A 27,442-nucleotide genomic window follows, 5' to 3' on the forward strand; every position below is an offset into this window, starting at 1 on the left:
AATATATTTATAAAATAATGTTCTCACAAAATATCTGAAACATTGTGTGATACTTGGATAATGGGCAAATGCAGTAGTAGGTCATACACGTCAGTGTTACGGTATCCCTCTTTCAGGGGAAATTAAGTTTACTTTTGTTTTCCAACTTAGGAGAGCTTTTAAGTGTGCTCTGATTGGCTGACGTGAGAGTCGGGCGTCTTCTGATTGGTGTTTGAGCTGCTTCCGCGTTGTCATTCAGCAGCAGTCCCTCCTCACGCACATCTGCAGCCGAGTCTCTCCGGTACACTGTACGTGACGACGAGCTGTGAGAGGAGAGCAGAGATATATATTCGAACTTTTCCACAATTATCTGCGCAAAAAACAAAGACTTTCTGTCTGTTGAGCGGCTACATGGAGCTATTTTATAAGTAAACTCGACTCTGGCTGTATTGAAATCGCGGAAGGACTGTTTTCATCTCTTAAAAGACAGGTTACCGGAGGAAAGTTTAAATCCCGGTGAGATCAGGGGGAAGGTGAGCCGGGTGCGACTTGAATCATCCTGGCTGTCCTTTTTGTAAATGAAATAGAGAGAGTTTTGATTCAGTCTGCTCTTTCTAACAACCAGGACTTTGTCTGCTGAAGGAGTTGTAGTATTTCGCCGTCCCACGCTGAACTCCACAGCATGTCTGACAAGTGTTGCGCTGTGTAACCAGTTCGTCCAGCTCGCCGAGGAGTTTCGTCAGCTGCTTCTCTGACTTTGCAGGTAAGCCGCTGAGGAGGTTCGCCTCTCTTCCAGAAGGTCTCTGTGAAGGCCGTTGGACGACAATGGCTGGCTTGAGCAATGCCCACATGAAAACCCTGGAGGACCTAACTCTGGACTCGGGCTACGGGGCGGGGGACTCTTGCAAATCCCTCAGCCTGTCCTCCTCAAAGTCAAACTCCCAGGCATTCATGACGGCCCCTCACCGGGGGAACTGGTGGTACTACTCCGGCTCCATGAATAGCAGGAACAACAGCTGGGACACTGTCAACACTGTCCTTCCAGAAGACCCAGAGGACATCTTCTCCAAGTGTCCACGCTTACCTGAACTGGAAGAGTTTCCATGGACTGAGGAGGAGGTGGCCAAAATACTGCGTAAAGTGGCCGAGAGTGGGAGCATGAAATGGGGGACTACACCTGTGTTCTCACCGGAGGCTGTGAGGCGGCTGTCCACCCTTCTCCGCAGGGCTCTGATCCGCATTTCCAGAGAGGCTCAGCGTCTCAGCGTCATGCACTGCCGCTGCACACGCTTCGAAGTGCAGAGTGCCATGAAATTGGTGCTCAGCTGGGCCCTCGCCGACTACTGCGTCTCTGCTACAGTTAAGGCCATCTCCTTGTACAGCATGAGTGCCGGTGAACTATTGAGGAAAGGCAAGTCCGCCCGCTGCGGCCTCTCCTTCTCTGTGGGACGCTTCTTCCGCTGGATGGTGGACACCCGCATCTCCGTGCGCATCCACGAGTATGCGGCCATATGCCTAACTGCATGCATGGAAGCTTTGGTGGAGGAGATAGGTGCCCGGGTGCTGATGGCCGAGAGGGGTCATTCAGGGCCTGATTTGGGGTCAGGGTGCGTCACGGTGAGTGCAGAGGCCATGGAGGGGGTGGTCAACAATGACGCGGAGCTGTGGGGAGTCCTGCAACACTATGAGCACCTCATCTGCGGGAAGAACGCTAATGGTAAATATAAATGATGTATATAAAAGTGCATTTAAGTTAACAGTGCATAGCATAGAGTGAGGACCTTCAGTGAATGTTTTGTTGCATACTATTTTTTGTATCACATATTGGTCTTCCTGAGTGTTGATCACAACTTTCCACTCCCTCTGAGTCCATGTGTGGAAAAAGGTTAATTGTGGCCTGGTGCTGATTACAACAGCAGCTTTTAGTGTGTGAGAATTTGATGTATTTGTTGCCAATTTGACTTGTCAGAGTAAGAAAATTGCCTCTAATGTGGGCAAATAAGGCATTTTCTGTTCAACCAAAGTCACAAAACAACAAATTGCTGAGAAAAAAGACTCAACCAGCCAGATTGAGTCCTCACATGTCACTCTGGTGTTCTACTGTTGTGGTTTGGAGTGCAGAGAGCCTTCAGAGTCTAGGCAGGAGGCTTGTCTGTTGACATAGCTCTCTGTATGCGCTGACTTCACCTCTCAGCCTCTCGCTGTGTTGGCCACACTCCTTTAAAATCCTCCCTTTCTTCCATTTCCTCATCCTGTACTCCTGGTAGACAGATCTCTTTCACCCACCACCATCCCTGCATACTGTTTCTTACATCTCTCCCTCCTCTCTCCTCCAGCTACAGCTGTGCATCCTGCTCCCTGCCTATTTGTTTCCTCCACCCTCACATCCCTTCTGAATCAAGTCTCTTTCTCCGCCTTCTCTGTTGATCCCTAGTACACTCACAGTGCTCTTTCCATGACTGTTTTGGCAGCCCAGCGTTGAGTTGATGCATGAGCTTGTGTTGGGACAGTGTAACCAGCCTTTGTTTGTGGCCCACTACCAGCTCCCTGGAGCAGAGCTATTTTACTGCAGCACAATGGCCTTTTGTTGTGTGATCGTGCAGCTTAGTCAAACACAGAGGGAGTCAAAGCAAATGCTGAGGATGCATACACGCACCAAGGAACAATATACACAACTCAGAGAGAGAGAGAGAAAGAAAAAATAACTATAGATAGTCAATATTAAATACAATTATGAAGCACACTTGCACAATTATGTGCAAGTGTGCCGTGCATGTGGAGAAGACGCTAATGTAACACGGCCAACTTTTGATCTGAGATCAATGTGCTCGTAATAGATAGTACTTTCCCACATGCATGCACTCACATATTAACTGCTACCTTCCATTTCAAAGTCTGTACAGCTTCCAGTGGCTTCATCATTATATCTGCTCCATTTAAGCCTGCAAGTGCTATAAACAGAACATTGCTGTACATTAGACAGGCCTGTTGTTTGGTTTTACGTTTGAATTGGGGTGCTATTTCATAAAAAAGTTAAAAAGCAGCTTTTGTCACATTACTTCACCAGATGTCTTTAGCTTAGGTTTGGCCTATTTTGGTGAGTTTAGTCACTGGTCTTGAGAAAGACCATCGTGTGATGTGTGTGTGTGTGTGCATATAATAACAACAGACTATTATTCTGACCACCATAGCTTTTTATAGGGCTAAATCTGGGATATGGAAGCCACATACCCCTCTACCATCTTTCCACCTGACACCCTACACCCTAAACGGCAACCTCCTACTGCTGAGCAACATCCCCTCTTTTGCCTACCACCCAAACAAAAAACAAATATCCATTTCCTTCTTACAAACCAGTATGGGAGGGTAGATTATTGATCATATCGAATGCATGGCACATTCTATTAAAACTCCTCCCTCTCACTTGATCTCACTTCATCTTTCTGCCTTTTTCTCAGAGGCTGACCCACATCTGGAACTCTTTAAGTTAGAAATGACTTGTACGGCTCCAATAACAAAACTGAAAACTCCCTCCCTCCCTCCTTTCCTCTTGCCCTCTCATGCTTAGTCTAACTTTTGGCTCTCTCTCTCCCTCTTTCTCCCTTTTTTTTGCCATTGCGTTCACATCCACATCCACTTCATCTTTATCTGTTTATTTCTTCTGGTCTACAGGGAGTGCATTAGAGAAACCCAGTTGTGATGTGCCAGGATCTTATTCATTACACTTGCAGACTCACCCGAGCACATTGACATGCACACAGACCCTGAAACCAATTTAGTCTTCTTTGCTTGCATATAAATGGATCTACAGCACTGGTTGAACGCTATACACAATGTGACTATACAGAAGAATCCATTTGTCATTTATTTCTCCTCACAAGGAAATGGCGTGAGCGAGCACTTCCTGGTATAATTTGTATTGACAGTACAGTGGAGCATGTTAAAGTGCAGAGCAGTAGCTTTACTAATGGACAGTAGAAGTGGCTATGAAATCATTGATCGTTATGTCTAGCACACAGATGTGTGTTAAGCTTTGGTCTGGCTAATAGGACAATTTCCAAGTGAGCACCATTCAAGTGTTTGGAGGACTTTTTTCCCGCTTTTCTCGGACTTTATAGTTGTTTGCTCAAGGGGCTTGTAACAGCAGTCCAGTAGTTAGATTTGCAAACAGTTGACTAGAGGGTCATTTATTTTGGGACATGACTTTAAATTCAATCACCAGCCCCATTCACACTTTGCACTGGGCAGTAGTTTGATATTTGGGTTGCTGTTCTAAAACTTGAATGTGAATACTTGTATAGTCTGAAGCAGGGGCTCAGTGAAAGAGAGCGTTCATGCTCAAAATATTATACATGGATAGATAAACTTAGTCCAGTACTAACATTTTTTTTCTTCTCTCTTCTTTCTTTAAATCCATGAAGATAGTAAAAAGACTGCTAGTATTGGGTTTGGGGTGTACTGTCAGAGCATATGATTTGCTACTCAGTGTTTCCCTAAATATGTATTTAGCCCATAAAGAGGCGTGGGAACAGTGGGCAGAGAGATGCAGGGAGAGGAGCCCAGTGCTGTGGTCACACAGATGGAGAAACCAGCACTCTGAAAATACATTCCCCTGTTGCACAAATCTGGTGAGGATCAAACTGAGTTTTGGGAGAAAAAAACCTAAAAATGTTAATAATATTAAGGGCTCGCAAGAGTGTTGAGTATGTTGGAGACGAGCATTAACAACAAACCCGTTTTCCTAAATATCCACACGGATTAATTTAGGTGACCCGTTTGAAAACTGCCGGCAGACATTTGTTTGAAGGGCCAACAAAACTAAGTGTTAAAGCTTTAGTAGATGGGGTTAATGCTTCACTAAACTCTCGTGCTTTTGTGTTAAAGCTTTATTTGTGACTGCATGTACCAGGCTGCATTCACACTAATGGTCAATGTCACTGATTGCAGTGGTTGCTTGTGTTGTCCCAGCTGTAAAAACAGTAACCCTTTAGAGTTCTGTGTTTCACTGTACTTAAATGTGGTTTCTTATACTTGGCTTTGCGGATACTGACCCTTGTTGGCAAACCATGAGTGATGCTTTCACAGATATGACTGCACGAATGGTTTGTCTGACTAGTAAAAAGCCAATAGCACCGAACCAGGAAACTATCACTGACTTCTTATCCTCTCATGCAGGTGATTGTGTCTGTTAAATTAATGAAAATAAAGTCAAACAATAATCTTGGAGTTCATATTGTGAACCACCTCAGGTATAACTCCTGTCTCTTTTAATAAAACTGTATTAACATTATTTTGCCTTCTGGCAATGTACCTCCTATCATATTACAGCAGCATGAGTCACGTTTTTTCTTAACACTGTTTACAGTAAATCACTGAAGGGAGTGGAACCAAAGAGATGGGCATGGCAGATATTCATGGGAAAGAGGTCAAGTGACATACAAATAGTGATTGCAAAGTTGAAAGCAGTTGTTCCTTTGTGTCTAGATTCAGAGTTCTAATCTCAATATTGGAAATCGGTATTCTGTCAGCAAACTGGGGAAGTTAAATGTTTATAAAACTTCTTTGACCTGTTTACACTGAAAAATGTGCAATGGGAGAGTCACATTCCTCTGTCCATAGGGCTGGGATTACAGCTCGGGAAGCTAATGAGGGAAGCAGGATGACAGGCTGGCAAATGGTTGCAATCTTTAACCAGGCATCTTGGAGCATTGCCTGAATGTCAGCAATATCTAAGAGGAATAACAGTGCATTGCATCATCTCAGTGTAAGGGCTGACACGAGCTTTATTTATACTCCTGCCCGCGTCTCTGCAATGTTTGCGTGAGACCATTTATACTTTGGTGTTTAAGTGTAAACGCTTCATCACTGAATGGTAAACAGTTAAAACAGTGTGACTCATTTGCCGAACCCGAGAGTGTGACACTGTAGGCAGAGCTCAGCTTAGAAATCATGTTCACATGGATGTTGCATTGACACAAAGCACCACCTAACTTGATATCTTTAGAGATCATTGACAACACAATGGTATTCCCTGATACTAGTGGTCTATTTCAGCAGAAGAATGCACTTTACCACTTTTTTGTTTGTTTGTTTTGTGTTCAGTGTAGATTTGCATGTCATCAGAAAGCCACTGTTGATGTACATCTATGATTGGATGTGAGCAAGAAGGTCACCAATTTCTGAAACCTTTAAGGAGGTTAAACTACAGTAGCCTTTCTGTGCTTATGTTTCTTTTGCTTTTTTTTGTCAGATCTGCCCAATCAAATGGCTATAAAGGACCTAACCTAATAACACAACCAATTCATTCTAGCTGAAGTACAAGAGAAAAAATATCTCTATACACAGATGCACACAAACTCTTTATTCATATTTCATTCAATCCTTTATTTGGTTGTTTCTGGGCCAGTGCAGATCAGTTCCGCCTTGCCTTTAAACATTCATTCCATTCACAGATATCCCAAAGAGTAAACTCTGAATAACTCCCTAAGTCTGTGTCAAACCACAAACCCCTACTAAAATAATCAGCTTTCCTGCTTCTTACTCTGAAAAAAATCAGTGCCAGGCATCATGGTTGTAATTGCTAATAGGCATTAGCTGGAATGCACCCTTTCGGCAGCTTGTATCCCCCAGCAAAACTAAAGCCAGCCATTGTAGTCAATATAGAACCATTTTGTGGGTGATTGGGTTGTAATGTTTTAATTACACACAAATAGATCAGATGGGAGGGCTGCATGGAGAAGGATCGGGAAGTGTGCAGTTTAAGAGGAAACACATTTTTGTGAGCATGGATTGGATTTAATTACTCTGTGCTGCGTTCTCTGGTGAAATCTGTTGGAGTCGACTTGATATAGCCAGGTAGATTCAAGCCAAATGTCTGCAGTTAGAGTCTGTGTGGAGGATTGCTCCAGCGTGTACATGCAGCCTGGGAGCCAAAGTAAAGGCTGTGATCACTCCAGCCAGTGCTAAATGAGGGCACAGCTTCTTTTGGATGTTCTTCAGCTGAGCTTGGAAAGTATTTTTTTCTTCTTCTTTCCTTTAAAGTCTAAACTGTTGTTTTTGTAAACAAGCTGAAAGAGGGAGCTTTTTGTGACTCTGTCAGTGACCTCTTTGTCCACCAGAGTCAGAGAAGCAGTGTGTGGAGACTGCAGATCTCAGATATATTGCACTGGAAAAGCAAACACAGTCGCTGGTAGCCTCACCGTTGTGCACACAGATTTATCCCCTCGAGATAGTCACACTTGAGTTCATACTGATATTCATTTACATATGCACATACACTACTGTACACATGAGTATTTGCAAATTTACACAAGTAGAGTATTTCACCTTAGTCCTTCGGGATCCAAATACACTATTTTTTTTTGACACTGTAATTTTTATTGATAGTTTTGTCACAGTTTAAACATAGACATGTTTTGCATTACAGGAGAAATAACCATGCAAGCACACAGTCCAAATACACTATTTATTGTAGTTTGTTGTCTTTGTATTACTATTCCCATCAGTGTAGTTAACAGTACAAAAAAGACGAACAAAATTGCACAAGTACGCTAGCTTAATAGTTGCCATTGCATGGCTAGAACAAGCTGTTATGCACTACATACCAGCTTCTTCCTCACTGGGACAAACCAAGGCCCAACTCGCAGTACATCACTCGCAGGTTGAGCATTGGTTCATAGTTTGCATTAACGATGGGAGTAGTTTCTCTAACTCCCTGAACAACGAGCCAATTTTCCAGAGGGAGAAGTTGGATAGAGAGAATAGGATGGAAGCAATGGAAAATAAAAAGCAAGCACAATGCAAGAACAGCATTTATGACAAGCTTTTTGGTAAGTGTGTCAGGCTCAGTGAGCACAGTGCCCATTTTGACAGGTTAAAGGAGTTGTGTGCATACATGTCAGAAGTAGGTCATTGCAGCCTTTGAAATTTCTTGCGCTTGTCTCTGCTTTGATGTCGTGCACTCTCATCCATTTCTGCCTCTAGTCCGATTCTGATGGTATCTGTGCTTTTAAGAGGGACTGCAGTGTGCATACTGGGACTGTGTGCAGTCCTGAGTTAGCCTTATCTGTCAACATGGTTGATTAAGGGCTGACAGAGTGACAGCTAACAAAGGCATTAAAACACAGTGATGAGCACAGTGATGAGTGGAGACTGTCTACGGTACTTCTGTTTCACCGAATTCAAGAAGATGCAGTTATCTGAATGCCCAAAGAGGAGTTTTGCTTTTTAAAATTTCTCAAAATGCCCGTGACCAGTGACAGAAATGGATGCAGAGTATGGCTGTTGGTTATCATTGCCATCGTAAGTAAGGGTACTACTTGTTTAGTCTTCCCTTCCCTGAACTGTCTAATCTTTCTTCACCAGACACTGGAATGTGTTTGTTTGCATGTCGAGCCTGCAGCTTCATCAACAACAACACGTATATAAACTCTGAGGCTCAGCAGATTTTGCCCACATCACAGGATATATCAACCCTTTCCCAAGTTGTGCTGATTTGCAGACTTCTTTGGCTTCATCTGAAATGTTTCACTTGGTATGGCCTATCAAATCTGGTTATTTATTTATTTATTTGACCTCTGTAACAGCATATCAGGTAGTCATATTCCAGTCTTTTCTGGCACATGTTATTTTTCTCTATCCAATCCTACTGCTGTATATCTTCTCTCTTTCTTTTTTTTTTTTTTGCATCTGAAACCTTCTAACCAGCAGTGCCATCTTCTAAAAACATCACCTGTTGGGGCATGGTCATCCACATGGATATGTGGTGATTAAAAGAGCCACCGCAGCACACAGCATATTTAGACCAAAAACCATGTACAGTTAGGTTTCCTGGAATTCCCTTGTGGTTAGTGCAGGGAAGGAGCCATATGGAGTACACATGTGGGCACAGGAAAGCAGACTCTGTCAAGACAGGACACCCTCTGCTCCAGACTTAAGCCTCTTTCTGTCGATAAGATCTGTACAGAACATCCACCACATGTGTACTCCTTCCTGAAACTGAAATAAACAGATCAAATCTCATAGGTAACCAAAAGAGGATGTCTACTATTAGGAAAAGCCAACAATGAAATGCATTTGATGAAATAAAAGTATGACTTTAAGAATATCTGACATACACTTTGATTTAAGAGGTATGCTTTTGGACATGAAAGGTTAGATTAACGCTGAGGACAGAGTTTGTGGGGACATCATCAGATTATCCTAGTTCCCAAGTTCCAGACTTTAAAGACTCCTAGTTATACATAATCACCATGCATTTCCTTTGAAAATGTTAGCCATTATACATAGGTCATAGGTTTTGTTTCTGTTGTGTTTATAGGGCTTAAATGCTATTGCTGTTGCACTAAGAAAATTCTGACCTAACACTCTGTTTGTGTTACTATGTGTCTGCACTGGATTTGTCCCTTGGGCACGATCCCGCTTATTTGGGCTACATCTGTATTTAACTGTGTACATATGTGGGCCCATGTCCATGGAAGTGTGTGTTTGACTGGATGTGTTCTGCGAATTGATGGCCTCTGTGTTTTTAGCCACATCTGCTCTCTGTTTCTGTGTTGTGTTGGCCATCTGTGTGTCACTGCTGGGTCACAGACAGTGCTGGACACCAGCACTATTTCCTCTCCAGGACTGATATAATCTGAGCTGTGGAGGGGAAAGCGTGTTATGTGGTAGGAATTTTATACCAGTGAAAGGATGCTTTGTTGAACGTGTTCAGAGGAATGTAACCTTAAAAAAAAATCTAATAGTTAAGGGCTTAAGAAAAAGGGTGGACAGTGATCCAGTTTTATTTATTTTTTTATTGGTTTTTTTTTTTCATTTGTTTATTGGCATTGATTAATTCTGCAGTCTAGCTTGCATTCTCTCTGAATGTGAATTGGTCTATTAGTATCTTCAGTGATCTGAAGTGAGTTTGTATTGCTTTTGTCTATGCATGGAGAGGCTGTAGAGGAAGTGAGTCAGACAGGAGTTAAACAGAGCACGAGTTAAACTAAAATACTCAATATTTTCCCCTCTTTTAGACTTCTAGGAGCAAATTACAGCCTCAGAAAACAGCCTCAATGCCAACACATTCATCAGCTCATCAAACCTAATTTGGTTTAACTCTCCATGAGCCCAATGGGATTTTTAAACGTGTTAGGATTAGACATTTCTTCCACCAGCGTGGCCTGTAAATACAAGTGTGACTAATTATAGCCCATTCTTATTTCCACATGCTTTGCATTAGATATTAGACCACGCACCGCATATAGCCTTGTGGCGCTTCTGTTAATAAGTCTTATAAAGGAATTCTCAAAAGCTCATTCACAAATAAGTTAAAATCTAAAACCTACCCAGTTAACAGAGGTGAAAAATAATGTTGTGGAGCTGGTCAACATGACTTTCCATTAGACAAATGCCCGAGCAATTACATACTTGTCTATAGCCTGGCAGGAAATGCCTCCACCACAGAAGGAGCCTTTCAGTACTCCAGTCAGGTGCTAAGAAAGGGTGTGTCTGTCTGCATGATGGAGATGCAGGGGGCATATGTGTTGCGAGTTTAAGGCTTGCAGTGGGGAGGGAGTCAGCCTGAGGGTTAGCAAGTCATAAATATTGCAACGCCAACACCCAGCCAGTTAGCTGAGCCCCAGCCAAAAAGAACAGCTTTTACTCTTTCAGGTGGTGCCATGCAAACATTTCAACATAACTGCCTTAATTTGTTTTGCTGAAAGGCTTTGTTTTGACATGAGGTCTGCAGGCAGGCTCCACAGTCCAGGCAGTCTGATGTCAGGGGAACGAGGGAGAATGTACATACGACAGCAGCCTGAGAGGAAAGCCCAAATGTGGAGACTGAGGAAGGAGAAGTCTTGGTGCTTCTCTGACTCTGATAACATTGTGGCTCTATCTTGCTGTCTGAATATACAAAGATAACTCAAACAGAACACGCTTGCACACTAAGACAAAAAAATCAAAAACACCAGAGATATAAGCACAGTCTGATAAGTAGCAAATGGGCAGACACAGATAGAAAGGAACCTACACTATCAGCATGGAGCGGGTTTATTTGTTTTCTGAATGGAGTTGTGATAGCAAGTACTTCTTAACCTCATTGGGATCTCTATGTGATATCTGTTGCTTTTCAGGAAAGGAAAGTGGAAAAGAAAACACACATTCTTTACATCCATCATATCTGAATGGATAGCTATAATCTCCAGCGCCATGCTGGGAAAGAACAACTTGATTTAAGCTTCTGCTTGCCCTGACCCCTGGAAGCTTCCCAAAGGCTCCATCTTTCTCTCCTTCCATGCTGCCCCCCCCTGATAAGAATAAAGAGAGGGCTCTTTATTCTTATCAGTCACACTTGCTACTCTGCGTTACTGCGAGAGTCTTCATCATCTAATTACAAGGAAACCAGTGACATAGTGTTTTGTATGTGTGAGACAGTGATTGAATGATAGATTTGTATTGAGCTTTGATTTTGGTACAATTTGCCAGCAGACAGGAAGAGAGAAGGGTTATGAATGTGTGTTTTAAAATAATTTAACATGTCCATACTGAGGAATAAATTATGGACTTACTCAAAAGTAGTGAATTGCACAGTGAGAAAAGCAGGCCTGAGGGACAAGCACAGAGGGGAAAAAACACAGCTGAACCTGCCTAGTGGTTCTTGGCTCTTGTGGACTGCTGCTCTGTAGCCCATAATTACCCTCTGGCCAACTTGTGTTAGTAGCTACAGAGTAGTGAGGTCAGCAGTTAGCTGACAGGTCAAGTGCTATTCATGCCCTGGCTCATACACTGCATGCAACTTTCCATTTAACACTCTCTGGCTTTTTTTCTGTGGTTGTCTTTGTTATGTATGAGTTCATTTGCATTTCTGCAAGATGGTTTGTGTGTCACCACAGTGTAAAACCAAAATCAAGGAATCACTCCTCCTCGTCTTCTACCTTCCAAACCCTTTTCCTCCCTGTTTTGCCTTCTTTTTCTTTCTTTTCTCATCTCTAGTTCTGTCTTGCCAATTACCCCTGGCCAAAGGTCAGCCAGAGACTTCCCATGCAAATCTGTATCGCACACTCCTGCAGACTCCTGCTACCCAGAGAGGATGACTGGGGAAAGCATAATTATGTTCACATGAAAACGCACCCAAGAGGTCTTATTTTAAATATATTTAGCGATCTCTGGGTATCATATTGTATAGATCTTGACTGCTAGGTTAACCCTGGCTTTCAGCAGTGGACCAGAAAAATCTTTCTTTTTTTATATATATACAAATATATATCACTGTCTTTATGTAGAATTCCTTCTGTGCACTAGATCTCATCATTAGTATCTTATGTTCTGTTTTCTTCATGTTTCTTTCAAGTGGTTGAAGGTAAAAATGTTTCTTGTTATCACTCTCCTGTTTCTGAACGCCCTTCTGAGATTGCATGGGGGCTGAAATTGGAGCCTGGGAATTGTTCAAGGGTAAGGAAACACTGTGTGTGTGTGCATGCATGTGTGTCAGTGCGTGTGTGTGTGTGTGTGTTAAACCTATGAGGTTAGGTATTCCAAGACCCAACTCTGAACACTTGGCAAGCAGTTGAATGAAATATCCCATGAACCTTTCCTGCTGTCTGTCTAGCCATATGTGGTTCTGGGGTTTCCCATGTGGGCAAAGCAAGCATTATTGTTTGTCTTGGAATGGGACAGGAAGTGCAAGAACTAAACGTTAGAGAGAGTTTTAAAAACTGTGGAATTATGGGGCAGAAAATAGAGATTTTGCCCAGTGAAAGCCTGTCAAGAAAGAATTGCAGGGGATGGTGAATAAAGATGGCGAGACCTGTGCATATGCTCAGCTGTCATCATCACACACAGTCAGACTATAGCAGCATATAGAACAGGAGAATGAAAATAGGTTGTTCATTTGTATTGGATCTGTGTATGTGTGCACGCAATAACAGTCCTCTCCTCAAATTTGTTACACATAAACATTCCTCTACAAGACTCACACACCCACGCACACCACCCTGTTTAAAGCGTCTCTGGCTGTTGGGCAGTTATTTTTCTTTGGGAAGGGTAGAGGGGTGTGTGTGTTTTATTGTGTGTGGTCAGGATGTGGCTAGCACCTCTCAATAGTCATGATTTACTAACAATACCCATGGTGGTTTGAGCCCAACACTCAGCACATATTACAGGTCTGAGTGGGTTTACTGCACAGCAATTTGGAAACTTTTCTCCACTCGCTATACCCTCTTATTTTGTTAAGATTGCGAATATGTTTCAAGCAGTGTCAGTCACAATGATTTGTCATTTGTTTCCTGCCAGGTTATATTAATTTCTGTAAAGGATACAGTTGGTAATATAAAATTCACATGTGTGCCAGGGTGTGAGTTTTTGCGTGTTTGTGTTAGGAAGAGCTAACAGACTGTCAGTTATTATTTAGCCATTGTGGCTTTGGGTAGCAGTGTGGGAAAGTCAGCTGAAGTAAAGTGACCAGTTCTTCTGCTATGCTCAGGAAGAAATGTGTACACACACACACACACACACACACACACACACACACACACACACACACACACACACACACACACACACACACACTAGTTGCCAAAGCTATTAATCTCTTTAAAGGCAAATTGGCTTCATCCATTGCATGGTTTGTACTTCTTACAATCCTCTGTTTGTTAAAGTTTTCTGGTTTTGCAGTTGTAAGAAGCAGAGATTGAGAAAGGCAACAGTCTCTTGTGATATCTTGTCTGGGATGCTTGCCTTTTTCCCCCATCTGCTGCTTAGAGCATGGGGCTTCAGTGGGTGGTCCACAGAGACCCATGGAAGAGACTCATCTTGACCTACGTCTTGACTGCACACAGTCACACACACATTCGTACTCACAGAGCTACAATAGTGGAAAGACCCAATAAAACGTACCTCAGGGGTAAATCTCACGTTAAGTTGCTAAAATGAACTCCTAGTAACTTTTAAAGGAGACGTAATGAGCGAAGCTTGTCTATAGCACTTGCAGAAGCAACAGCTGGGAACGCAGTAACAAACATAACCCCTGTATACACACACATGCTCACCTCCCACAACTTTATTTGTGTAGCTCCCATGATTGCTGCTGTGGAATGTGTGAGCAGGTGCCCCCTATAGAGAAGAAGCAACACAAACTCATCATAGACTTCTGAAATATTTGTGCTGGACACACATCACTGTTTGGTTACTCTGTGCTACAAAATAATGATGACTTAACATAATTGCTGCAGTATTTGTATTTCTTAGTGGAGTCATTTTTTTTATTTAACCAGAAATATTAACACTGACTGCTTTTTGTGATATTTGGCCGGCTTGCAGTTAGTCAGAAGTACAGAAATAAGAAATAAATGGGTACACCAGACAGAGATTTATGCTTTTTCATGTCTTGTTATATCTTGAGGTGCACAAAAATAAACTGAGTGGCCAAGACCAGATTCACACAGCCTGGTGCTTTAATTTTCTTTCTTTGTTCGTTATTTCTATTTCTTTCTATTCATTCTTTCTTTTTCTCACACTCATGACACAAAATGGGAACTCAAGTCCAGAAATGCAGAGAAGCACAGTCATCATTTCTACAGGAAGCAGAGAATCGCTGGAGCGAACACTGTATCTGTATTTTCAGTTTTAGTACAGAAGGGCATTGTGGTTTCACATATATGCAGATTACCACAAAGTTAGTAAGTTCTTTTCTCAGTTTCTCATTTTGAGCTTATTTAAGGAAAACAGAGTAGATAACACAAGAACTCCCAAACTCCGTGCCCACCACCACTATGCCATCGGCATGTTTGTAAGTAGAGTAAAGACACAATGACGCTTTGTTTAGCTTTTACGTGTCTCCTGTATCGCTGACCACCATGTGGACACTTGCTACCTCATGAACACAAAAGAGGGTGGATATGTGTCTTTGTGTGTCCAGTTGTGGCTTTATGTATGTGAAGAGTTTGGGGTCAAGAGATTACATAACTGAATACAGGAATGGTCTTTTAGTCGGCTTTGTTTGGAGGTGCGGACACTCCCTCTATGTTCCGTGTGTGTGAAGGGGCGTATAAGGGGTGTGCTGGGGTCATAGGTGAGCTGTAAACCTCAGTGGGTGTCAGATGGGTCATAGAGCATATTGAATAAAGTGACTGGTCCGGTTAAAGCTATTTTACTACGTCTTGCTAAAGAGGTCGACATCTTGACACACCCTGCCGGTCCCTAACGCACCCAGGTCGCACAGACGGAGGATATTTAGTGCTCTGATCCGCTTATTGCTGTCATCTGTGAGACTGACACATGACCCCATCATTTGTGCTCTTTATGACATGTCAGTGATTGGCGCATACAATTAGTTCGTTCTGTTTTTATATGTGTGTGGCCAGACTGGAGCAAGCACATTTATCACAATGTCATCATTTGTGCCTGAGGTTAGGGTGGCTCATTGATTTATTTGCAATATTGCAGATGTTCCATCACTGACATTGATTTCCTGACTAATTGCATGAGGTGCTCTGTCCGCTTTCAAAGTACAACGTTACAATTGTGCATCCCCTCCCAGTATCGAACTATCTCCTGTCTTTTTGTACTGAGGACAGTTGTTGTTGTCATCAGTGGCCTGTAAAGGCAGAAAGATGTAAATGGACCCAGCCCTGCTAATTACGCCACACAAAGAACTGCTGGCCTTTTGAGCAAAGCTCAGCTTTGTTCACTCACTGCTGCTGAGAAATGCTGATGAGTTGTAATGTCCATGAAATGATGCACATTCATCCTCTGTATTTATCTCACCAATGGCAGGCTATAATGGGATGTCTGTGGGTTGTCCTTTCTTAATGCAGGTTTAATTGGAATGTGTAGTAGTAAGAGGGTTAATGCAGCACTACTCTACAAATCCTTTATTGTCTTCAAGAGACATCATAGCCTTCCACATTCATTGCGCTGACTCTGGAGTTTTTAATCACTTAAACTGAAAGTGTCTTTGCTCGAGTTACTTTACTTTGTTTGGGTGCTACACATTACACAGACTATGTTGTTGTAATCACAGAATATTTTATGATGCAGTTGTATACAACTAGAATATACGAGCAGTATGCAAAACGTGGAGCTTTTCTTGATAATGCTGAATGACAAAAGGTTTGTTTCTACTCTTTCACTTATTTAGCATCTTGATTTTTTGTTCACTGTTTAATATTTTTGGATGTTGTGTTGCTTAAAACAGGATCTGATTGATTGCTGCCCTCTGTATCAGTTTGTTTCAGTGAGGGGGAAACAGATTTAGCTTAGAAGTGACAAAGATAAGGAAGCAAAGCAGTGATTGAAAGAGTGAGAGGACCTACAGTACTTATCGTAATCTACCCACCACCCCACCAGCCTTGTTTCCAGCCCCCAGTTTGACTCACTGCATCATGCTTTTGCTCTCTGCCTAGGCAAACCCGGAATGTTAATCAGCAGAAAACTGCTTTAGATTTACAAGGGGGAATTTGGATCCAATTCTTTGAAAACATCAGACTCCAAAGCCTAACTATCAAAACCACTACTTGGATTATGAGAACCATGCTGCAGTAGAAAAAAGTTTATATCTGAACACAGACATTCAGAGGGATACGGTGTGTGAATTTATCTCCTCAAGCTTTTGAAAGTGTGACTGTCTGTGGACGCCACTCTTGAAATTGTGTTAAATATTGCCCAGACTAATTTGTGAATGCTAAATTTAGTTTGTTTAAAGAAAAAATAAATTAGCGAGCTGAGAGAAATTAGAAGCTCAGTCTAATAAATGGTGAGTCACAAAATGTTTTTTAAAGGCGTTAGACATAGAGAGGGATTGAAGTGATAATTAAACAGTTCCATGTGCATCGAACCGCCTCATGCTGCTGAGGGTTATTTCTGTCGTCATCTTCATGTTTATTTTGGGGGTAGTGTGATAATTTAATGGTGGCAGAAGTACTGCGTTTATGTGAATCAACTTCAAACTAAGGTAGTGGATTCATGCACGTACCATGAATCACTGAAGCTGTGAATTGGTCACATTTAACCTTCAAAGTTCTGGCTTTAAGTATCCATCACACACACACACACACACACACACACACACACACACACACACACACACACACACACACACACACACACACACACACACACACACACACACACACAGAGCCAGCTGGACAGTAAAGCTGATTTCTCCTTTTTTCCTATAAACCGGACTCTTGAGGATTGTGATTGTTGTAATATTGTTTCATTTTTGTTAGCATGTGCTACTGAGAGTTGAGTCAGTGTCGAGTTCAGGTTCAGACCGTTGCTCAATGACCATGTTGTCTGCCATCCAAGCTGACTGGCTCTTTGTTCCTACTCTCAAGTTCCAGCTGAGAGAAAATGAGCTGATCACAGAGACAGAAAGGGAGCAATTAGCGCAAATACACACTCACATGCAAACACGTAGACAATTTGTACGTGTTTGCCCAGCCTACAGCCCATGAGGAGGTTAACTGTTTCTCTGTTTAAAAGGCCAGCCCTTGATCTGTTACAGGCAATAATGTCCACTCTTATTAAGACCATAAGACAACACTCAGCAGATGGATCTGTTGATGTTTAAAAAGGACAATAATGAGAACTTGTCTATAAACCTAAGCACAGTTACACTGCTCCTATTATACTTGCACTCCTCTATTTTTCCTGTTTTATTTTTGTAGTTTTGTTTAAGGGCTTCACCTCATGGGCATTGATTACAAGAGGGTGGATTTGAGGTTATGTTTATATGTGTGCGTAATGACAATCATCCTGTGTCATTAGAGAAACAAGACCAGCTTCCCTGTGCTGTATAGTTACAGCCTGAGTACTGTACAACAAGCCAGCGAACCCTATAAAACAAGTCATCCAATAATAGAGCTATAGTGTCCCTTTCCTGCACACTATATGGAGCATATGGAAAAGGGGATTTCTGAATAAAACGAGCTCACCCCAGGCACCACAGTCAGCCTGGAGTGTAAAATATAAAACATGATTAGAGAGGGTAAGAGGAAGGCAGAGGATAAGGGGAGAAACCTGAAGTCATGTTTAGGATTAGGGCTGGTTGTGTGGAGCTTAATGTAATATTTTCAAGTCTGTGGGAAACCGAAGCCAGCCCTCCTGAATCCTGCCACTCCTAATATGAGTGAAAGTGTGTTGGGGGTGGTTGTAGGTATGCTACTGCAGAGCATATTTACAGCTAGGGATGGGTACCGGTGTCCGGTGCCATCTGACATAAACGGTAGTAACCAGACCGAAAAGCAGCGCACATTTCGGTGCTTTATTTCGGTGCTTTTTTTTCCTGAGCTGTGATACACTTTAGATTCTAGCCAATCGTTTTACGTTTCCGAGGATAGTAGGCGGGGCCAGGTACGTACGTTCTGTTAGAGCAGAGCTACAGATTAAAATGCCCAAGGCGAAGCGGTCAAAAGTCTGGCTGTACTTCATAGCAAAATATACAAACTCAGCAGCCTGCAACAAGTGCTTTAAGCTGATACTGTGATACTGTCAAAGGAGGCAACACCTCAAATCCGATGAAACACCTGGCGACGCATAGCGTTTTTTTTTAAAAGCCCAGAAATGCGCCGTATTTGATAGCTTGCTGCGAGACCTCACACCGTGCACATCTACTGCGGGGGGGGTTGCCTGTTATGCAACATCCCCCAAAAACACGAAGAGGAGAGTCCTGGCCCCTAGCCCTGCCAGTGTAGCAGAAATGATGACGGATGATGGTGGCAGCAGCCGTTCTTCTCTGCGTGAGTAGCTAATTTACGTTGAGTAGGCTAACCACGTTATTACATTAATGCATGTAAGGTGAACTAGCAAACATCATCATAGCTACATGCGGCTGTCCTCTTGTTTGATGGCAGATACTCCCTTCACCCTGGCTAAAAAGGCTAAAATGACCAAAGAAAAAGTGGAAAACAGTTAAACATGAGAGGTTTAGGACAAAGTTTGTGTTTTTTCCATTGTTTAAGCACTGCTTCCAGCCAAGAGTGATACCATATATGCCCCATAGCTGCAGAAAAGGCTAACATTGTTATCTTTTTACAAAAAACAGCTGAACATGAGAGGTTTTTGGACCAATTTTGTGTTCTCCATTCTTTAAGCACCGGTTTGAGCACCGTTTGAGCACCGGCACCGTTTCAAAAGTACCGATTTGGCACCGGTATCGGATAAAACCTAAACGATACCCATCCCTATTTACAGCTCAATGGTCATATTGTTGCACTGATGGAACCACTTAATTTGGCTTGTCAGCATGGCTTTGAGCATGTCTAGATGTTAGATCTTTTATCCATCTTGTTGAAGTTTACAAATGAGCAGCACAGTTCATGGTTGAAGTAACACTTTTAAAAAATATCTGTTGATGTTCAAATAGTAAGACCTAAAACCTTAAGTTCAGACATTCTGTTCACGTTAGTAGTCCCTACATGGAGGTTCAGATCTAATCTTTGTGGCTTTCCATTCTGGGTTTTTGGCTTGACTTCTGACAGTGGAACAATGCAGAAATTAGACTTTCAGCACAGGCATTGCAATTACATGTCACACTTTTAAATGCTTGTTTTCCGATCTTAGTTTTACTCACTTACTTTTAAGCCAGTTCTAAGGGAGCAGTTGGAGGACAGGAGTAGCCCATTATTACCCTACATATCTTTCTAGTAAAGAAAATAGTTTCTCACGTAACTTTGTATCTTAGTGTGTTCTGTAATTGTTCTCAGTCAGTGACTTCAGGACGCTACATTTACACAGCTGATAAGGTTACTTCCCTTTTTAGCCCCAGCTGAAGACCACCTCTGACCTGTGCCCCCCTAAAGCCAGGGGTTGCCAAAGGTGTCAGAGGGATGTTGGCCAGACCTCACTTCACTTGTCTACCAAGGTCTGTGATTTTTCAGGCTGAAAGGTGTGTGACTGGGTGTGTGCATGACTGCGTATGAAAGAGAGGCTTAGCTTCTGTTGCCTTTTAATTCAGAACCATAACGATTTGAACACAAATACTGCAGTGTATGGTCACTTTAGTGAATACTAAGATTTTAAATGTCAGCAGCTTCGACTTATGAATGCTTCTCTGTCCATGCTCCACATAGGTTGTACAAACTTGTATGCTAACTTGTCAAATGCTAGATTATTTTAAGCCCAAATATTAATACCCACTTCAAGTTTCTGAATGGTTCTTTGTCCTACAAAAAAAATCTGTTTAGATAAGATCATTAGGAGGGTTTGCCAGGGCTAGAAAATCCATGTATATTTTTAACACTGTGTACTGTAGTCAGTGGAGCTGACCAAAACTAATCATGGTGATTCAACAGAGATATACACATATACAGTAATAAAATTGTGTCATCAGTTTTACAGTTATTCTCTCTCTCAAATCCCGGTCAATGCCGTGTTAAAGACGGAATGCCAAGAAACAAAAGAATGGGGCTGTGCGGGTGACGTTGGAAGTGTGGAAAAACAGGTGTTTTGGAGCCTTTACATATGGAAAACAAGAGGTCAGGTCTATGAGTGAAGGATCACATCTGGCCAATGGATTCCACTGGAGAGGAATGAAGCACGAGTGTGGTCGTTTGTGGTGTCAAAGACAAGAGACGGTGGGAGTGATATACGCCCAAAGACAGCTCTTTCAAACACTGTACTATTGTGTGATTGTCCACATTCCAGTCTCCACAAAGGGACAAGTCTATAGCCTCCTAAACCAGAGTCAGAGCTCCTTCTTTGCCAGGGGAAGTGTCTTTGAAGCCCCCTTTCCTTGACTCTCTGATCCATCCACCCTGTAATGAATGAAGAGGCTGTTAAAGGAGGAGAGGCAGGTGTTTACGTGTGTGTGTGTGTGTGTGTGTGTGTGTGTGAGAAGTCTCAAGTTTTCTATCAGCTCAGTGAGAATATGCAGCAATGTATTGTGTCTTTCACACGCTCTCTTTACAGTAGACAAAACAGATTAACACACACAGACCAATTATGGTCAAAGAATGTATTTTTTGCCAGTGGGAAGAAGAAGTTAAACCGAAAAGTTAAAATCTAAAAATCACACAGATGTTCTTGCCTTGTTATGTATGACAGTTATTTTCTGAGAGTTTAAAATGCAGTCTGAAAGCCTGGCATGCCTAACATGCTCTGAATAGGTAAGTTCCCAAGGACGGTGATATGAGAAGCAGTAATGTCCTCCAGAGTCTAGATATCCAGCCTATTAATATTGCTACAAAGCATTTCTGCTGAACAAGTTATTCAAGTAGAACAAACTGTTGCACTGAGAGATAACACAAGAGTAACAGAGTGAGGGTCGAGGCACAAGAAGGAAGGCAAGGATGCATCAACTTTCATCAGCTCTTCCGTCAGAGTTTTTGGCATATTGTCCTTGCAGATTGCAGTTTATACTTTAGTTTTTCAATTTTGAAACTGAAACCATGTAACACCACTTATAAAGACACATGGAGTGACAGGCTCCCTGGACTACATTCAAAAAACTTTCTGCACACCAAAAAGTTAGTTGTTGGATTGTTCTGACCTTCTTTCGACAGCATGTCAAACATAGTCGTGAGTGATAGCTTGGCTAAGCTAGGAGCAGCAGTAACGCTCCTGAGAGATGGTTGAGATGGGCTGGGAACTGCCATAGGCTTTGTGGTAAGTTTCAGCTTTGATTTGTTGCCGAGATTCCCCACATGACATTTGCAAGGTCAGCCTCAGAAATGGAACCATAATGACCACAAAAGAATGAATCCCTTGTGTCACTTCTCTTCCCGTGCCTCGCTCTCTTCATAGTCTCAGATATTCCTGCCTTTCCCCCAGTTCCTCTTCAGTTATATTCTTTTTTTTTTTCTACATGACTCATTTGTCTTCCTATAAAGCTCTGCGACCTCAGTCCCTTTCCTCCCTGCCCTCATCCTATCATCTTATCCTCTGCTTCTCCCAGAGAAAAATAATTCACATAGTACTGGAGCTGCTGGTACTCATATTATTTAGTGGTGGTGGACACAGGCCCTGGTTGGCTTTCAGACCTACATCAGGCCCAAATGACGCAGGCTCGGGTTCAGGGTGAGGCAAGCAACGGGGTGGGACTGTGAGAAACACTAAGTGGTTTTAACCATTTGCCACAGCTTTGAAATATTACAGAATAAATTGAAGCTGTGTTAACATTTTTAAAGATTCTGCTTCAGATCTTCTTGCAACATGCTAATATAGGCTTAATATTCTTGAAAGGTCAACAAGCATCGTGTTTAAAGAGCTTCAGTTTTTCAGTTTGAGGCTGGTACGCTTCACAACTGAAACCAGGTCGATGTTAGTAATGGGTTTCTCTTTTTAAGTTAAGGTTTTGAGGAAAGAAATAACATCAATTTGACTTTTTTGTTAATAAATCCAACTACAGGGAGTCAAAATAACTGTTAACTTTTATAGCACTGCTCGTTTCTAAAGACAAGTCTTGCACCTTCATATTCATATTTTTACTCACCCACAGTAACAAGACAGATCTTTCAAAATTGCTTTTACAGCTTGAACTAAGCTATATTTGAATGAGTTCTTCTGATTGCACATGACATTGATGGACATTATGAACAATGCTGGGCATCCTCTGCACACGGCCATAAACAATCAGAAGAGTCTGTTCAGTGACAGGTTGCTTCTCCCCAAGACAAGAACTAACAGACTTAAAAACTCCTTTGTCCCACACGCCATCAAACTGTTTAACTCCTCTCTGGAGGGGAGAGGGAGGGGAAACAGGAGGACAAAGGAGGGGGGAACAACTAAGCTGTAGTGCCTCTTCACCTCACTGTACAATACCTTGTGCAATACTTTTTGTAAATAGTCAACAGTGCAATAGACTCAATACTTGAAATGTGCAATTCACTTGTATTTTTATTTTTTATTCCTATTTATTCTATTTATCCCCTTTGTATATTTTATTTATATTTGTCTCTGTATTTATATATGTGTATATATGTATATGTGTGTGTGTGTGTGTGTATGTATGTATGTATGTATATATATATATATATATATATATATATATATATATATATATATATATATATATATATAAAAAAATAAATAACAATTCTGTAACTGTAACTTCGGTCGTTGCTGTGCTTTTTGGAAGTCGAATTTCCCAGAGGAACCCACCCGAGGGATTAATAAAGTTCTATCTTATCTTATCTTATCTCTTAACAGCATACTACTCTGACTTTGAGGCCACTGTGGCTATAGTGTCCACAAAGCATGACTGTGTACACACAGTAAAGCACCTGAGGTGTATTCCATCTACAGAGGAAGAGAAACTGAAATCATAAGACTCCTGTCTCACATGTATGCAGCATGGGTTTTAACAAACTTCCCTCAACTTTCCTTGGAAAGATTGCCAAAGGCCTTTGTAGAATACTGTAGAAACCCCCCCAAATTCCCATGAGGCCTTTCTATATAAAATCACAGCTGACGTTGCACATGATGCACATTTGCATTCTTTTATCTGGACAGATGACAGTGTATTGGTGTGTTTGTGCTCATCCGTGATTAGGAATGACTTGGAGCTTGTGTATAATTTGTTTGTGTGGCATGTAGCAGTAGTAGTCTGCCACAGCCAGCCGTTTCTATTGTGTTGGAATGGGGAGTCAGCACATATAATACGAGTCAGATGGTGCAGAGAAAGTACGAGAGAGAGAGACTAGATTTCCCCTTTGGCAGAAGTCAGTGTATCATGTACCCTGTGTTGAGTAATCCAGTGCTAACACCTTTAGATATTCAAGCTGTCAGGTCCCCCTGATTACAAATTGCACTGAGGTGACTGCTACTGTCTGGGCGGGGGACTCGTCTCAGTCATAAATCATGCAGTATAATAAGAACAAATCCTGCTAACCTGTTTGGGCAGAGACTCAGTGCAATACAGTACTTACTGAAACACACTGTGACTCTGGCACATGACTCTATCAATGAGGCAGCATATTTAGAATCAGTCATGATCACATGTCAAAGTTATTTAGTCTTTGATGAACTCCACCCATTGGCGCTGACCGCTACATGGTTTTCACACATTCACTGCACCCTTCAACATTTCTAGACATTAGTTGATGGAAAAGCAAATGTCAGATGCAGTCAGATCAGACACTGAACACCCTATAACCTTAACCCTTCACCCTGTAATCTTTAATTGTGTTGATATGTGAGACACAAGTAATTGTCCAGTGAATTCACAGAGAGCAATGTTTCTTGTTTGTCTTGCACGCTCCATGCAGGCAGAACCATCACTTAAACCAAACAAAGTGTTTCCTGTAGTGCGAAGCCCTTTGAAGTGGATTATCTTCAGTTAGGTGCTATATGAGAGAAAGGACATCTTGATACAATGCCCCTATCTTATTCTTCCAACAGTTTACCTCCAAAGATGGCTTGTGGTAGTTGTGTGTCACTTTCAAAGGCCTCTGTTGCCTCTTGTCTATACTTATATGAAAGACCAGAAACAAGATTGTAAGTATGAAGCCTGCCATATTTTTCATATGTGTTTACATCATTTCAAAAATATGAAATATACTGAATATATTATACCCAGGCATTTTGGTGTATCTGATTGCTTTAAAACAAAAGTATATATCCAAAAATGTATGTGTGGTTTCCCTTGGTGTTCTTTCAACATTCCTCCTTTGCCTTCCTTGATTCTGTCAGCAGTAAAAGTATCATTATCTCTTGCTGGCATGTATCACTAAAAAGAAGAGGCTGTAGTGTAAGATGATGGGATTTTTTTTCAACATGTTTCAGCAGTTTTTTTTCTTTCAACATCCCCACTCTGATTCCAGTGAGAACGCAGCACTTGCCGGAAGCACATGGGAATGTCATTTTAGGGACGGTAGCCCATGTTTTCCCTTTTGGGAGAGAAGGGAGAGTTTAAGATGATGCAGCTTTTTTTCCTCTGGCTTCATAAATAAATCACAAACCTGCTCTGATCATCTTTCCTCTTTTCCATTTCTCTTTTTCATCCTCGGCCCCTTATTTCCTCTGGCTTGGCAGAAAGCTTGCTTCATATTCAGAAGCCAAAATAAAGGTTAACTTTTGGGCAGCTAACTGTATTCAGATCAATTAGATGCACAGTAGCTACCTCGGCTTTCAACCAAAAAGACTAAAAACAAACCAGGCAAAACTAATTAAGCTGGGAGCTTTACCCAGGAGATCTTTTCTGAAAGACAGAAAAGGCCACTCTGTGTTCTTACTTTGACTGGTCGCTACTGTTATCCATTTTAGTTGGAACACAGCAATTAAAGCAGTGAAAGAACAGGACATTATGTCGTTATGCAAGAAATGATTGTATCTCCTTGCCTGCTCATCTGACAACCAGGGTTTTTTTTTTGTTGTAACATTACATATTCAAACTGTCGGAGATGGTTGGGTTGGACTAACTGGGTCTGCTGAGTGTTTATTCAAAGAGGAAATGCCAAATGTGTTCATGATTGGCCATAGTTTCATCAGTAGCTGTGCCTCATAATTTAGTACAATTATGAATTTTGTCTCACAACTCGTGAAATTGTATTATTTTAATGTGCTGGAAACAACCATGTTATAATGTTTGCTTATGTATTTCAATTAAGATGTTTCCCGATTAGTTGTGTTTTTTTCACTTCCTCTTTTTGCATGATAAAATCTAAAACTATAAAGGATGTATTTAGCAAGTGCTGCTAAGCACGTCCGCTGTATGGGTTATAACAGGGGTAGGCAACTCCAAGCCTCGAGTGCTGCAGGTTTTAGATGTGTCCATGATCCATCACAGCTGATTTAAAGGGCTAAATGACTCCTCAGCATTTCTGAAGTTCTCCAGAGGCCTGGTAATGAACTAATCATTTGATTCAGGTGTGTTAACCCAGGGTGCGATCTAAAACCTGCAGGACACCGGCACTCGAGGCCTGGAGTTGCCTACCCCTGGGTTATAATGAAGGTTGCTGTCTGTGCTACCATAATTTTTTATCCTTATCTACCAGTATACCTCTGTCTCACTTACTGTTCCTTCATACATCAGACAAATCAGCCTCAACCATCATGCATCTACTAACTTTGCAACCCTTATTCCTTTACAGACATACAACATATGTCTTTTCTGCGGTGTTAAAATAATCACATGTTAGTAATGTTAAAGGCAAGTATTTGGAATAACACAAAATTCATAACTTTGTTTTGGTTTTACTCAACATGTGTCTAAAACAGTTTTGATTGGTTTTGTTTGCATTAGCCTCATGTCACTATGTGCTCTGTTTACTTTCCTGAATGTGCTGAGAGCAAGGCTCAGATTCCCTTGTGTGTTTGGTTGCCCTCAGTGGTGTGGATTACATGTTATAAGGATTACGACGGCTGCAGTGAGCAAATACCGGTCGTGTAGGGATTTCTACAACAGCAGTCCTGATGGATATTTCAGAAGTTATGGACGTTGATTTAAATGATTCATATCATATCTAAATATCTGTTCCTTTTTGCTTCTGTGCCTGTAGGTGTTTTGTCCCTCCCAGCCCATTTCAGTCCCTACACAGAGAACCAACAGTCGTCTGTGGACAGCAGGGAGGATGCTTATGCCCAGCTGGAGCTGAGGACACTGGAACAGTCACTGCTGGCTACCTGTGTAGGCAGCATCTCTGAACTCAGTGAGTATACATATTGTAAATAGTGTTTGTGGTCCTGATTAGAAGCATTTTTTCACATTATGTTTTAATTGATTAAATTCCTCTGAGCTGTGAAGCTACACAGTATCCTTGCCAGAAAAGACAAGTACCAGTTCCCAGAAATAATAAAATGTCCTGACTTTAAAAAAATGTTGGTGCTTGACCACAAATGCTTTTTTCTTGCTCTTCTCTTAAAGACACATAACCTTTTATTTTTTAATTCAACAGAAAATAATAGTTCAGACAGCAAAGTAGGCAGCAAAGATAACATATAATTATCACTTTCTGTCCCGAGTCTCATTGTGTGCCTGAATCTGCAAGTCATCTAATGCCGGCTCTTCTAAAAATAAACAGCGGATCAGTTTATCTACACATGGAGCTCTGGAGAATAAAGTCACAGTGCCTCAGATTGTACATTTGTCATCTGTAATTTGTTTGCAAAGCAGTACACAGTCTTTTTTTCAGTGAAGTTGGTCCACAATGCAACACTTGGACTGTGTCAGCATGCCTCAGACTTTATTGACTTTATTAGAGCCTGCTGTCAGTCTGAATACAATTGCATCCGTCTTTTCTTCTGATGTTTTCCTTTGGATTGATGTAGTAATACAAAGTATAAAGCCGCTGAAAAGCCTGGTACTTATTTGTCCATTAGGTATTAGACCTTGAATGATTGGACGGATTCTTTGTTTAAACATAGACAGCTCTAGACATTCATACGCATCGTGGATGGTAAACACAGAGTCATGCAGGCACACAGCTTTACTGTACTCTACAGTACGTGTGGTCTGTTGAAACTGCAGGCTGCGAGGGAGTTGGCAGCAATGAGGGGTAGGAATAACAAGTAAGATAAAAACAGGAATAGAGTTAGTTTG

The 27,442-nt window shown here is 41.7% G+C and overlaps 1 protein-coding gene across 1 annotated transcript in view; it reads left to right on the forward strand.

The window, feature by feature from the left end:
* Positions 1-243: 243 nt before the first annotated feature.
* abtb2b (ankyrin repeat and BTB (POZ) domain containing 2b) overlaps positions 244-27,442 on the forward strand; it is a 40,614-nt gene continuing 13,415 nt past the window's right edge. The window contains exons 1-2 of the mRNA XM_085411789.1: positions 244-1,696; positions 26,403-26,552. Of these exons, the coding sequence (XP_085267915.1) occupies positions 805-1,696; positions 26,403-26,552 (1,042 nt within the window). The 5' untranslated portion in view covers positions 244-804. The remainder of the gene's footprint in view (positions 1,697-26,402; positions 26,553-27,442) is intronic.

The sequence above is a fragment of the Rhamphochromis longiceps genome, linkage group LG7 (genome assembly GCF_057381845.1).
Source record: "Rhamphochromis longiceps isolate RC_006_pf linkage group LG7, R_longiceps_female_GT1.1, whole genome shotgun sequence".
Classification (NCBI taxonomy): domain Eukaryota; kingdom Metazoa; phylum Chordata; class Actinopteri; order Cichliformes; family Cichlidae; genus Rhamphochromis; species Rhamphochromis longiceps.